At 38.4% G+C, this 14,025-nt stretch overlaps 2 protein-coding genes, 1 non-coding gene and 1 pseudogene across 3 annotated transcripts; 2 read left to right on the top strand and 2 right to left on the bottom strand.

Moving 5' to 3' along the window:
* Positions 1 to 1,776: 1,776 nt before the first annotated feature.
* On the top strand, positions 1,777 to 2,400 carry LOC147858621 (PRA1 family protein B2 pseudogene; annotated as a pseudogene).
* A 2,554-nt stretch (positions 2,401 to 4,954) lies between these two features.
* Positions 4,955 to 6,814, bottom strand: LOC147858620 (protein LEAD-SENSITIVE 1-like). The gene is made up of 2 exons (XM_087325266.1): positions 6,504 to 6,814; positions 4,955 to 6,223 (listed from the first exon to the last, which is right to left on the bottom strand). Exons 1-2 carry the CDS (start codon positions 6,601 to 6,603, stop codon positions 5,391 to 5,393), a joined length of 933 nt encoding a protein of 310 aa, XP_087181392.1. The 5' UTR covers positions 6,604 to 6,814; the 3' UTR covers positions 4,955 to 5,390.
* Positions 6,815 to 10,181: 3,367 nt separating this feature from the next.
* TRNAC-GCA (transfer RNA cysteine (anticodon GCA)) lies at positions 10,182 to 10,253 on the bottom strand. Its single transcript has one exon. It is a non-coding gene; the product is annotated as a tRNA-Cys (tRNA).
* Positions 10,254 to 13,230: 2,977 nt separating this feature from the next.
* Positions 13,231 to 13,566, top strand: LOC147858618 (uncharacterized). Its single transcript, XM_087325655.1, has one exon. The coding sequence runs from the start codon at positions 13,231 to 13,233 to the stop codon at positions 13,564 to 13,566; it is 336 nt and encodes a 111-aa protein (XP_087181781.1).
* Positions 13,567 to 14,025: the final 459 nt, after the last annotated feature.

The following is a 14,025-nucleotide window of genomic DNA, read 5'->3' as shown; positions in this document are numbered from 1 at the left end:
AAAAGTGTACAAATGTATGTGCCCATCGTCACAATTTCCTATCACATTTATGACAATGAACCTTGGTCTATGCGGTAAACAATTCACCACAACACTACTAAGGAGACAATATGAAGGTTAGTAATGAAGTTAGAGATACATAGATACATCTTATTAACATATTTGGAAATCAAAGATAACGCATGGGATTGAATGCGAAACATTTATATATAGTATGCTTGGAATTGAGTAGTGTTGATCTGCCGACAACCAACTGTTGTAACCGACAATCACAATAGGTCGAACGTTCTATCAAGATGATTGTGGTAGGAAATTGGATGGTTGGTAATAGTCTATACTCAGACTTGTTGTACAGAGCCCTATTATGTTTACTTAGTAACCGTGATAGACTATTATTCTTAATATAATTAATTAGTCGACACAGAATCAAAGTCGACATAGCTAACAATACAAAATAGTAAGAACACCGTTGACAGAGATATACTCTAACTACTAACTTATATTAATTCAAAATAGAACGATAGGATTACAATGCTCTCAGTCCCTTTTTATAGGTGATATGAGAGTCTCTCTTCAAGATTTACACTTGCCATGTTCGGCAAGACTACAACAAAATTGTCCTAGCTCACTCTATTATTTTTCCTACTTGGCAAAATATATATTACTTCATTTTTGAGTCATCGATCCAACTCTGACACTTTCATACTTGTTTGACTCCGACTTCCTTTCACATCTGTCCGACTTCGACCTTGGTAGTCATCTGACTAACAAGTAGTAACCTCAGATATTCTAGATTTTTATTAATAAACACTATTATTGAGAGTGCACATTGCGACTATCGGAAGGAGTGTGTTAAAAGGGAGTGGATCAAATAAACAATATGTGGAGACCAAACCCGACGCAACATATTGTATTGAAGTGTGATAACTCTTTGACGTTTGAACTTGTTCAGCGAAAAATATGCATATGTAGTTCGATGAGTCTCCTTGGAAGTGCTACGAGACCCCGAAAATACCCAAGCTGAGGCTTAGGGATAATGACATGGAGGAGAAAAGGGGATAATAGTTGAGTATCAATAACCAAAGGATTTGAGTCAAGGAGTCTTATTATAGAGAGAGGCGTGCAAGGTTTTCCATTGTTTGAGCAAATGCACTAGAGAGCAATCTCGCATGCAATATGAGCTGTGGAAATGGTAGTGAGCGGATTGTAAAACCCGAGGGGCATCATTGGAAGAATAATGAAGAACTAAACATACTTTTCATATTTACAACAATACCCCTCCCTAGGCTTGCTCTATGTCGAGACAATTTCACGAGTTGCTTGCCTTGCTTTTCACCTGACTCTTAGGGTTAGGGTTTTTTTAAGGGTTACTTAGCGGACCGTAAAACTTGAGGGGCATCATTGGAGGAATAAGGAAGAACTGAACAACGTTTTCATATTTACAACAATACCCCTCCCCTGGCTTGCTCTACGTCCATCGATTTCATGAGTCGCTTGCCTTGCTTTTCACACCGACTATTAGGGCTAGGGTTTCTTCATTTAGGGTTTTTTCTAGGGTTACTTAATGTGACTCATGGTGAGTAAATAAAACCCAAGGGGCAGTGGCGGAGGAATAAGGAAGAACTCAGCAGACTTTTCATATTTACAAGAATAACCCTCCCATGGCCTGCTCTATGTCGAGACAATTTCACGAGTCCCTTGCCCTGATTTTCACCTGACTGTTAGGGTTAGGGTTTCCTTCATTTTGGGTTTTTCTTAGGATTGCCTCTGCGACCCATGGCGAGTAAAGAAACTCTCCCCATCGCCTCATCTTCCTCCCCTTCAGGTAGCATATCGTCTTCTTACTCTTCCTCAGCCATGGCGTTTCTCGTTTCTGTATCGGAGTATGGTAAATCCGTGCTCTCCCGCCAAAGGCCATGGTCCGAAGCTTTAGATCGAACCTGTTTCAACACACCAGATTCGGTTTCGGATGCATCCATCCGCATACAGAAGAACCTTGGTTACTTCAGAGTCAACTACGCTGTTCTCACATCACTCGTTCTCATCTTTGGTCTGATATGGCACCCTGGAGTTTTCCTTATACTCATTGCCTTACTCTTTGCTTGGATTTTCCTTTACTTCTCGCGATCGGAACCGCTTGTCATCTTCAACAGGTTATGTACCGAAAGGGAGATCCTTTTCTTCCTTGGTTTGGTCACTTTCATTGTGGTCTTCTTCACTAGCACAGGAAGTACTATCTTCATGGGATTTGCCATGGCATTTGCCCTTGTTTTTGCTCATGCTTGTTTCAGAAATCCAAATGATCTTTTCCTCGAAGAACAAACGAATGTCTCTAGTGATGGCACCAACTATCGTGTAAGTGTCCAACCACCACAATCTAGTGTTTTTAACAAGGTTTGATTAGGTTTCTACCCCCACTATTGTTTACAATACTGTATTTTTCTGTCCACATATTCATTATTACTTAATTGTAATGGATGTTATAGACAAAGGGGCATATCACAAGCTTTCATTGATGATGTAAATTGTAATAGACAAAAAGCTATGTTGGATTGCCAGAAGATATCTTAGATTGCTGTATTCCAATTATCTTCTTGAGAGAGAGAGAGAGAGAGAGGGCGCATTTGCAGGATTTGAACCCAGGTCCACACTTCAAGAAACAAATGGCTTATCACTAGGATATGTAAGCTCTTTAAATGGATACTATCATACTATCAGGAAGAAGTATTCCATCTTGTTTTTAATAAGATTTGAAATGCTGATTTTGTTTTAGTTGCACGAAAATTTTCTCATCGAGGGTATTTATATAAAGAATCCTATACCACAGAGTGTTCCCATTTATGATGAGAAGCATTGGATGGGATAGTGATTGTCTGAATCGGAATTGACAGTTGATATAGAAGCAGACAAATACGTTAATCCATGGGAGAAGACAGTGGCAATTATACAAGCCACAGTTGAGATGCTTGCAAATAGGGAAATATAGAAGACCTATGTTTAGGTTAGAGTGGGAAGAAGTTAATCATGCCAGGAACCCGCTCCATTGATTCAAATAAATCAATCTATGTTATCAGCATGGATTTGAAGGATCTACTTGTTTCATCATGTGATTAGCTTCATACTGTAGAGAACACATAGGTCATGTGGTTTTTTTTAGAAGCATGAATTTGAACATTCCCATTTTTGATAACATCTGCTAGCTCTTATAGTGATGGTTTCGTATTTTTGCATCGTGAACACCATCTGTTTCTTCTTATCCTGGGGGAGTCTTGAGTGCGTGCATATAGTATGATATTGATATGTGTCTTGAGCTAGTGCAAGGAAATATTACTCCAAAGATACTCACATGAAAAGCAACAAAATAATGATTTTTTCTTTTTGAAAGCTGGTTGCTTCACTTTAGTCCTCAGCCAACACGTTTGATTGGTTCTTTAATGAACAACTTGCTAGCTGATTAAATTTGAAGATAATTAAATTGCCTTAGAGATGTGAAGAATCATGCAACAACTGCCCTGACCCCCATTTTTGGTATCGCTTGGGTTGATGAATGTTTTGCAAATGGTAATCAACACTCACACATTTTAACTGGCAATAGTTCTGTTATAACAGTAAGAAGCACTTTCAAGGTAGTGTCATTTCAATGGCAATAGTTAATATGGATAGTTATAAGTTATAACTGTTGGACGGAAATATTCTATTCTAGAGGACACTACTTATCAGTTTTTATGTAGATGGTTTTCTTGGGTATCCAAAAGAGCATTGTACATCAAGTGATGTGAAGATGTTGAGGTATACATATGTCGATAATAAGCTTGTAAAGTCTTATCTGCAACGCTACAAACATCTGTAATGATTTAAAAGCCATAAATAAGCACAATATATGCGCCTGTCGTGATAGGGTGCACACATTTCACATGATTTATAATTTGAGGAAACTTTCGTTATCTACTTCATTTGTTTATTTGTTTCTCATGCATTGTGTTGGTATAGGACAAACTTGACATTTTGGTTGCACCGTATCAGAATGGTGTATGATGTCTGTAGGAAATTTATGAAGTTTTTATTCAACAATTTGTTCATGGGAATACATGGTAGCTTCCATCTGTTATACACTGAAACAGAAAGCCATTACAAAAGACTTAGATCTGTGAGCTATCACTGGAAATGCTATGATATAGGTGCGACTATAGTAGATCCATTATGATATAGGATTCCAGTCTTGATTTTGGTGGCTTTAGTTTGAACACTGAGGTTTTCTACAAGCGGATGTAAGGAGGCTTGATATGTTTTTCATCCTCAATATATCATCTCAACCAAGCCATAGAGTTGATGATTAGAAAGCTTAGAGCATCAAAGATCCCCCAGCTTTCTAGGATTACATAGTTAATAAGTAGAAAGTTGATGGCATTAATGACAATTACTTACCAATGTGGGATGTGGCATAATCAAGTTCGAGGCATTTGCATGGACAATTATGCTTGGTTTGACAAGTGTATTGGATTATGGATAGGAGAGATGAGAGTTGTAGATGCCAGTGTCTTTTGTCTTTATGACAAGTGAGACTATCGAAATGGATTGGGGCCTTATGTTGTCTAAACATGTCTCGTTATTTACTCTTTTCAGAATATAGGGCTGTTAATATATGAATCATGAATGCCCCAAATGTTCTTTCAAAATTATGGGCCTCCAATATATATCCATAATCATTCACGAAATAATGGCTTAATTGGTGCTTATTTACTTGGAGATTGGATTTGCAGCACTGGAAATAAAGAATCGGGCTACCAACATGTCTGAAGATTAACTATGTATCTGTACAACATAAAAATTTAGATTATTTTTTGTTTACATTTGCTGTCTTGTAATCACATAATCACATCATTGTCGTGCGCTCTACATGTAAGACGAATGTATGCTCATTGTTATGTTTGGTATCATATGTATGCATCAGATATATAACAAGTAATGAGCATTTGATCTGTTTAATTTTATGAATGGTATTTCCAGAAAATGTCCTCATGTTGGCAAGAGTGAGCGTATAGACTGAACTGGTATTTGGAGGTATCCACCCAGAAATTGGTTTGTTATAGGGAATTACTGGGTGTGGGGTGTGTTATATGGTCTATGCTTGGGATTACCTGCAAGCATATCACTGAATTGTTGAATGAAAAAAATTGTGAATGAAAAAATGACCATGACCAAAAGGTATTGATGGGTCAAGGAGATGATTTGTGGGGGATAAATGATGATTATTTGTGGGGATAAATGATGATTTGGTGGGCCCCGTGGAGACAATAGGAAGAGTCGATATGTACAAACTTGTTAGAATGGTGTGTAAGGTGACATGACGTACTTGCCAAACGCACAACATATGGAGCATCTGGACGCGATCAAGCTTGGTGAAGGTGAGAGGTGTTGTAGTAAATGAGGTTAGAAAGGAAAGCAATGAAGTTTGGAGGAAGCGGGTGAGGTGCTGATGAAGTAGGAGCTTCCAAGTGCAGCTTTGTGGCTACTAGGACTGTTGCTCCTCCTCCGACACCCTCTTCTTCGAGAGGCACGAGGTTATCCCGCGACACCTTCAAGTTGGTCTGTCCTAGGGTTGTGACACTTCCATTAGAACCATCTCCCCCGGCCTCCATGGTGTAATTGCTGCTTAAGTCATGATCATCGCCAGGGTCCACGAAGCAGCACACGGCAAGGCGCAATGTAGAGCTTAGCAGGACTAGGGCGAGGTTGGACCGGTGTGCCACGGTCGCAGCAATGGCGTGCTCGACTTGGGAGACAGGCAATGGGTGCCTTACTATGGTCAGGGTGGAGGCACGCGGATAGTTCCTTGCCTTGCATGCATCGATGAGGCCCGTCTTGCAGTAGAAGGCGAAGTGGAGGCAATTGTTGTGCAGGACGTGGTACGGGCCGAAGGTTTTGCGGGCGAGGAAGTGGAGGGCACGCGAACGGACGAGGCCCGGCTCATCCGTGGGTGTCATGGAGCAACACCCGGCACGCACCGCCGCCATGCGCTCCGCCAGGCTGACTCCATAGCCGAACCTCCGGAGCTTCCCGCCTTTCAAGAAGCACTTCAAGCACGAGGAGACGACCCCTGTGAGCATGCCATCGAAGCCGCAGCCTTGGCAGGTAGGCGAGATGGTCGCATTCCCGCTCACCATGATCATCACCGTGGGGTCGCCCATGAAGTGTATCACTCGATCTTCCTCGATGTACACCCCTGCAGCAGATCTAACTAACTAATTATAGAGATTAATTGAAAACCAAAACCAAAGACAAGATCCAGATCAGATTCAAACGTAAAAAAATTTGAAATTCAAATCTAAATCAAAGTCCAGAACAAGATCAGCATCAAAATCAAAATCGAAATCGAAATCGAAATCAAAATCGAAATCAAAATAAAAAATAAAAAATAAAAAATAAAAAATCAAAGTCAAAATCAAATTATACCTAAATTTATAATTGGAAATAGAAATGAAAAACGGGGAATTTTCTTTCACCGTGATGGGCGTAGAGGTAGGCCCAGGACCTCCTGTAGGAGTAAATGTGATCTCCCGCCACAAGGGAGGCGGCCTCGATCTGATTGGAGAAGAGACCCATGGAAGGCCTGCCACTCCTTCGCACCTCGCCACTGTGCTTCCAAGCCTTCTTCTAAGACAAATTGAACTTCGAATGTAAGCTAACAGGGCAGGCGATACCGAGCTTTAACAGTACCTACGATGATGGAGAGGGCAGCGGCATTGTATATACTTCTATCTGATGGGAGAAGGGATCCATCAAAGGCCTGCGGCTCTTCACGCCGGGCCGATGCAACTGGTTGCTCTGTTTCTTGGGCTTCTTCTGGAATATGATGAGATCTCTTCCCGAATCTCTACAGAAGACTAGGGCATATGCAGAGGAATCATGCCCCCCTCCCCCCTCCCCCCCAAACAGAAAAAAGACTCTCTTTGTTTATTTGTATTATGTTTTTGTTATGTTAGAAATTTAGGCTCCCTAATTTGCACAAATTACATTTCTAGGCTTATACCACTTTCTCTAATTTGCTTTCTGATCTTGTCTCCTTCCGGTAACTTACCATAGGTATGTGCCATGTACACGCACACGGATGAGACTCGAGGCTACTTGCCCCCACTAATTGTCCACACACGACACTACTTAACCTGTAGACGGATTGACCTTTGGTTGGACATGGGTCCTTGCTTTGGCGTCTCATCTGTTGGCCCTTCATGGGCTCGATCCTACTTGGCCCCCCTAACTATCCACACATCACACTGCTTAACCTAGAGATGGATTGACCTTTGGTTGGACATGGGTCGTTGCTTGGGTGTCTCATCTGTTGGTCCTTCATGGGCTCGAGCCTACCTGGCCCACTAACTGTCCACGCATGACACTGCTTCATCTATAAGATGGATTGTCGTTTGGTTGGACATGGGTCGTTGCTTTGGCGTCTCATCTGTTGGCCCTTCATGGGCTCGAGCCTACTTGGCCCACTAACTGTCCATGCACTGCACTGCTTCACCTATAGATGAATTGACCTTTGGTTGGACATGGGTCCTTGCTTTGGCCTCTCATATTTTGGCCCTTCATGGGCTCGAGCCTACTTGGCCCACTAACTGTCCACACACGAGACTGCTAGATGGATTGTCCTTTACTTGGATACCATCCTATTTTTGGCTCCTCATTGATTTGCATTCAATCCTGCTTTGCTTGCTTACTTAAATTTCACATTTGATCCTTCATGCCCTACTTAATATTCACACACAACACTTGGGCTACTAATTATTTGGACTTTTCTTGGATGAAATTGGCCTTCTTTTGATTGATCTTTGCTTGGGTTCCTCCTACTTTGCCTACTTGTAGCTCACATACAAACATGCTCTCTTTTGTGGAAATATAGTACACAACTAATATCTTCAGTATCTTCTCATGATATACAACACAATATTAGGGCCAAAAAATATCAGAGTTAGATTTTCATTGGGATCAAGACATGTGTCAAGTAACACTTCATCAGGTTGCTAAACTTTAGGGTAAAACAATATTGGACTTAGATTTTCATGGTTCCAAAAGAACACAAGGAAATTACTTAACAATGCAACATTGATAAGAGGTTTGTTCGCATTAGAGGGATGAGGTAGTCATGAGTGTGATCAATGTTCTCTCATCATTTTCAAGGGTGCATCATAATACATGAGACATTGTGACATTTCGTGTTGTACCAATCACTAGACTCACATACTACACTAGAATCAAAATGATTTGGTTTTAGAGACGCTTGTAGCTAGCTACAAACATTCTCCAATTGTTGATACCAAATAAAAAAAGGGTAATCAAGATTTACTAAATGTAAATAGTTAGGCTTTGTATTTTTAGGGTACAAATAAACGTTATTGGACAATATTACTTATACTCATTACACACTTTTATTTACTTGGGTATAATGGATAGTACATTTACTTAATCTAGGGTATTGCTTATGTTTTTCGTAAAGTGAAGTACCTCAGTACAAGACCCTTTAATTTGTTACTTCAAAGTTAATCAAAGTTCTAATTGGATTGGTTGTTGACACAAGGGATGTGTGAGTACACTTTTTGAGAAAAAAACGTCACATTTTATCAATTTGTGTGAAGGAAGATCCCATTTTAAGTTTTCATGTGTCTTTGGTACATATACATTGAGGGTCTCATGACTTTGCTCCTTTGTTGACAAAATGTAACGATTATTGTGACATTACTTCCTAGTTAAAAATGTACGCTAGGAATATTGCCTCTTTTGAAAAGCAATTTTAGTTTCATGACCTAAAATTTTATTAAGCTAAAATAAACATAAAAAGTTTTTTAACATAAATGTATGGATGACACCGATGATAGTATTTATTTTTCATTATAGTGTATTTGAAGTGATAAACGAGACAATAGATTGAAGATAACAATTGACTTCAATAGGCATTACATTGCATTTTTTAATATAACAAGGTTGGTGCAAGGTAGGTTTTGAGTCATTGGGGAGTGCCAAGTTGTGACATTATCATATTGGGTGTCACGCTTTCACTTTATATATTTAAAGAGAAAACGAAAAACACTACCTTAAGGTGGAGTGTAATATAGGTTCAAAAACCTTGATAATATTGAAAGTATCAATTACACCCTATGATAAGAAAAGGCAATGAAGGCAATACATTTTAGTGAGACCAAATCATAATTAGTCTAGACTTCATATAAGTACACCTTCATTACTCATCTCTCTCTAAACTCATCACACTCAATCTTCTTTCCTTCTTTAAATACAAAGGACAATTCTCATTGTCTCGTAAAATCATATCACATAAGCATGATGTATGAGTGAAGAGGAACACAATGGTGGTGGTGAGAGAGACTTGAGTGTTTTGAAAATGATGGGGGGTAAATTTTGATAAATCTTGATATTATGTCAACTTTTTTTAATACGCATAAAATTTGATTGATATTACTGTCAATGTAAGGGGTAAAGTTCTCGACATTTTCCTGACATCGAATAATAACAATCATATCGTGCCATATAGTTTGTATATACTACCCAACATTGACATTGGTTTGTATATACTACCAAACATTGACATTTTCCCATTCGACTACAGATGCTCCCTTTCACATGTATGGATGAGAGGCTTGCATGAGAAGTCATGGTTCTTTAGGGGGGACTTGAACCCATGACCTGGACAACACAAAGCTCAACCTTTTGTATACTTGACTTTCGAAGATTTTACTCACTGAATAAACGTACTTTATAAGCAATAAATTAAATTGACCCATTGAGTTGTAGATTAATTTAATGAAAAAAAAAGTTACAAAACACATGTGGACCCCCTACATCACAAAGGATACTTTAGATGTCACGACTAGTTATTAGTTCGATCCAGCTAATGATCTCTCATAGGCTCACAAGCTTTATCTTATGCGAATTATTCAATATAAATATACGTGTTGTCTTGAGTAAAAGTTCTCGTATGTCATGTGATACAACTGCTTTTGTTTGAGATAATGCATGATAGCATTTCGTTCATAAAAAATGTGACCCGGCTTGGTAGATTCAGTTTCCACAACCCAATGTAAAGGGCCCATTTGTCTCTACATGAAGAAAATGATTGAAAGCTTTTGCGTTATTTACTTTAAGGAAATGAAAAATGTGAAGATAAGAAAAGGGCGCAACCAGGATTGAACTGATGACCTATCGGACTGCAGCCGATTGCTCTACCACTGAGCTATACACCCAGTTACTAAATTAACTTAAATAGATTGATATTATATCCTATTTTCCCTCCTCAAAGGCATTCCATATGATGACTCCGATTTTTAATGCAATAATTATCTGTTTCTGGCTTTGGAGAACCACATGATTGGTTGGTTGTATGTGGGGGTACCAATTTGTCACTCTAGAATCTCAAAATGTGTTTGAATGTTTTGGTCATGTAGCCTAGTGGGAATCAAAGTTATATTTAAAGTGTATACCGCCGTTTAGATTGCTTGGAATCTATCATGTTATTGCCTCTTTTTTTTTTCCTCCTCGAGAACCAAAAGCACATGTAACTATGTACTTTATCTATGTAAATTCTTCCATTTTCAATCGTCAAGAAAGGGACAAAGGATCAATGAATTAAATTTACAAGTAAAGTGAGCAACCATGGTTTTTTTCTTCTTTCTTTTCTGGAGTAGCAATGAATCATTTATAGTTTGCGTTCACGTTCATGAATAAGTTTAGTTAGCATTTGTGTTTATAAAACTTATTTTTAATGAGAATTTGGTGATACTTTGCTAGAGCACAACCCATTATGGTTACGAATTCAAAGAATGCTAAATGGCTATTGAGAATAAATACTTCTAAATAGGTTGCTACACTTCCATTTATTTGCATTATTACACTTCGTTTTGATCTCAAGGAAAAATTTGGGTTGAAACAAAGACATTTGTATGAGAGCTTTATCGTAGAGACGATGATGGTTGGTTACAAATTTGTAACTTCTATCATCCTTGGCATTGGGATCAAGAAATACCCTCAAGTGGAAAGAGAATTGTGGAGAATATTAAAGTAAAATGTGACAAGGACCACTTGATCGATAGTGACATTGTGGAGATAGATTACTTGCCTTTGTTGGTGATGATTGCAAAATGCTCTATATTTGAGGTGGTGATGTTGAGGTGGACTGCTAGTATAAAGTTCTTAATCCTAGAGTTCCACCATATCAAAAGGAAAGATAACATCATGTTGTCTAGAACCAAGTTTGAAGATACTAAAGAAACTCAATAGAATTAAAGTGATGATGATGATGTAAACTTTTGTACATCCTCAAATGCAAGTGCAAGTGTGGAAGGACCAAGCTTGTTGAGTTTTGACGTAGAGAAGAAGAATATGATGGAAAATGAATCAATATTGATAGGTATTTGAGTACCTTTGTCAAGGAAGATTCCTAGAAATAGGAAGAGTATAAAAACTTAAATAGGTTCAATAGAAATGTTTTTTTTATGAAGCTATCTTTGGTGGCATCCTAAGAAAGGGGGACTTGCAACTAGTGACCTAAAAGAAGGATGAACAATATGCAAAGTTCTATGAAAACCTATGGGTTGGGGGTAATGGTGTATGGCCACATTTTCTATATTGAAATAAAAAATTATTTGTGGGCAAGAATGTACATGGATGTGGTGCAATATGTGGAAACATGTGATACTTGTCTATTCTAATGTGCATCTCAAAGATGGTTTATATCCAACCTACCCACTAACTATGCATCATAACTGGATGGTTGACTTGGTGATGATGCTTATTAGACTCTAGAAAATGAAGTAGCTAATGTGAGCCAGAGAGGATGTAACCAATCATGTAGAATGAAGAGTATTGTAGAACATTTAGAACTAAGAATGCAACTTCTTGTGCAAAGCTTGGAGAGAGAAAGGGAAGAATTTTATCCTTGAGGTAACTGCAACTTGACAGGTTACCATAATATGCTTTAGAAGATATTTCCGAGGTAGGACAAACTTTAGGGAAAGGGGGGAGGGTATTTGGAAAAGTAAAAGTTTTTTTTGGGGGGGGGGGGGGGAGAATGTATCAGGGAAATGAAACTTTATAAAGGGGAAGGGTACATTGGGAATATAATAATGAGCATGGAAGATTGAATGTAGTGCCTAACTAAACATCTAATGCATTGGAGAAATGTTTCATGGAAGTTGAACACACCCTAGCACCCAAATTTGGGAAGGGAGATTATGGAGGGAATTACAAGGGTTGAAGGTTAACTATTGCATAACCATTTATGAGTTATACTCACTTGGCTTTTGAGTTGAGTTAGAGATTGAAGTCATGACAAGATGTCAAGGAAGGACAATGTTGGAAATCAAAGAGTTAAAAAATGCTCTAGAGTGATACAAGTAGGGAATAAGATTTTGGAATTACAAAAGGTTTCAACTGATTTTACTTATCATAATATACTTTCTGAATGGGCAGAGTCGGGAGATAAAGTGAATAAACCGGTTTTTTGCAATGCATAATCATCATAAGTTGATTGATAGGATTTCTTGTTTAGAATGTCATGATGGCTCTTATACCACTGATCCTAGTCAGATGCGTCAAATAGCCTCGAATTATTATGAAAATTTATTGAAGGCTGGATCCTTTTCTAGAGATGGTTTGTTTAAACGGGATATTGTATGGTCAAGGATTCAAAGTAGAGTATCTATACAACTTTCAGAATGTCTTTTGAAACCATTAAGCCCTCAAGAGACTCTGAAAGCGGCAAAGACCTTAGCAAAGGATGTTTGTCCTGGATTGGATGGGTTGGGGGTTCAATGGTATATAAAGTATTGGGATATGATAGGTGTGGGACTAACCAATCAACAAATTTTAGATTCTGGAAATATGCCACAAGATTGGAATGAGGGGTTAATATATATGATTCCCAAATCAAGTGGCCAGTTAGAGGAGCTTCAAAATTGGAGACAAATCACTTTGTTGAATGTTATTTATAAGATATTAGCAAAAACGATAGCTAGACATCTACAACCTTACCTTTCTAAGTTAATTCATGTTTCCCAAACTGGTTTTATGCAAGAACGGAGTATTTTTGATAATATTATTGTTTTTTGGGAAATGGTTGCCTTCGCTGAGCTACATAAGCAAGATTTGGCAGTGTTATTTCTTGATTTTGAGAAAGCTTATGACATAGTGGATTGAGATTTTATGGTGGGTACTTTGCTCAGGATGGGTTTTCCAAACATATGGATCCAAGGAGTTTCAACACTATATTGTAATGCACACAACTCTCTTCTATTTGCAAGGGATATTGGTAGACGTTTCTCTATTTCAAGATCTGTAAGACATGGATGTCCACTTGCTCCTTTTCTGTTTCTACTAGTTTCTGAAGTGTTTTCTGTACATTTAAATTCTCATAATGTAAATATCAAAGGTTTAGCAATACCATTTGCAAATGTTGGCGTGGATAGTGAGTTTGCTGATGATACAACTCTCTATGTCCAAACCTCACAGGTTGATTTCAAAAAGCTGTGGATGACTTCTCACATGCATTGGGTGCATTGATTAATTAGGATAAATCATCAGGTTTTTGGGTGGCTAAGGGAGATCCGCCAATTAATGTATTTTGTTCAGGATTTACATGGATACATACAGGTCATTCTATTAGGTATATAGGATGTAGAGTGGGTTTGGGATTAAATGCAGAAGATATGATAACGCCTTTGTTGTTAAGATTAAGAAATAAGTTAATATACTAGAATAAGGAAAAGTTGTCCTTAACATGACGTGTAGTTGTTGCAAATTCGGTGCTTTTGTCCTCGATTTGGTATATTGCATCTACATGGTTGTTTTCTAGGTCAATAATGCTTAAAGTTCAACGTCTAGTACGAAATTTTATTTGGGGGAATGCTAGTTCACACACTCTTGTAGCAAAGGTCGCTTGGTTGGTTCTTATACAGTCTTTAACAGAAAGGAGCTTTAGGTTTGATTGATCCCTTAATGCAAAGTAAGGCATTACCGGCT

This window comes from Azolla caroliniana, unplaced genomic scaffold (assembly GCF_043228905.1).
Source record: "Azolla caroliniana isolate FFs.n. ecotype wild unplaced genomic scaffold, voAzoCaro1.0.p SCAF_10, whole genome shotgun sequence".
NCBI lineage: Eukaryota > Viridiplantae > Streptophyta > Polypodiopsida > Salviniales > Salviniaceae > Azolla > Azolla caroliniana.
This window is presented reverse-complemented; position numbering and strand designations above follow the sequence as displayed.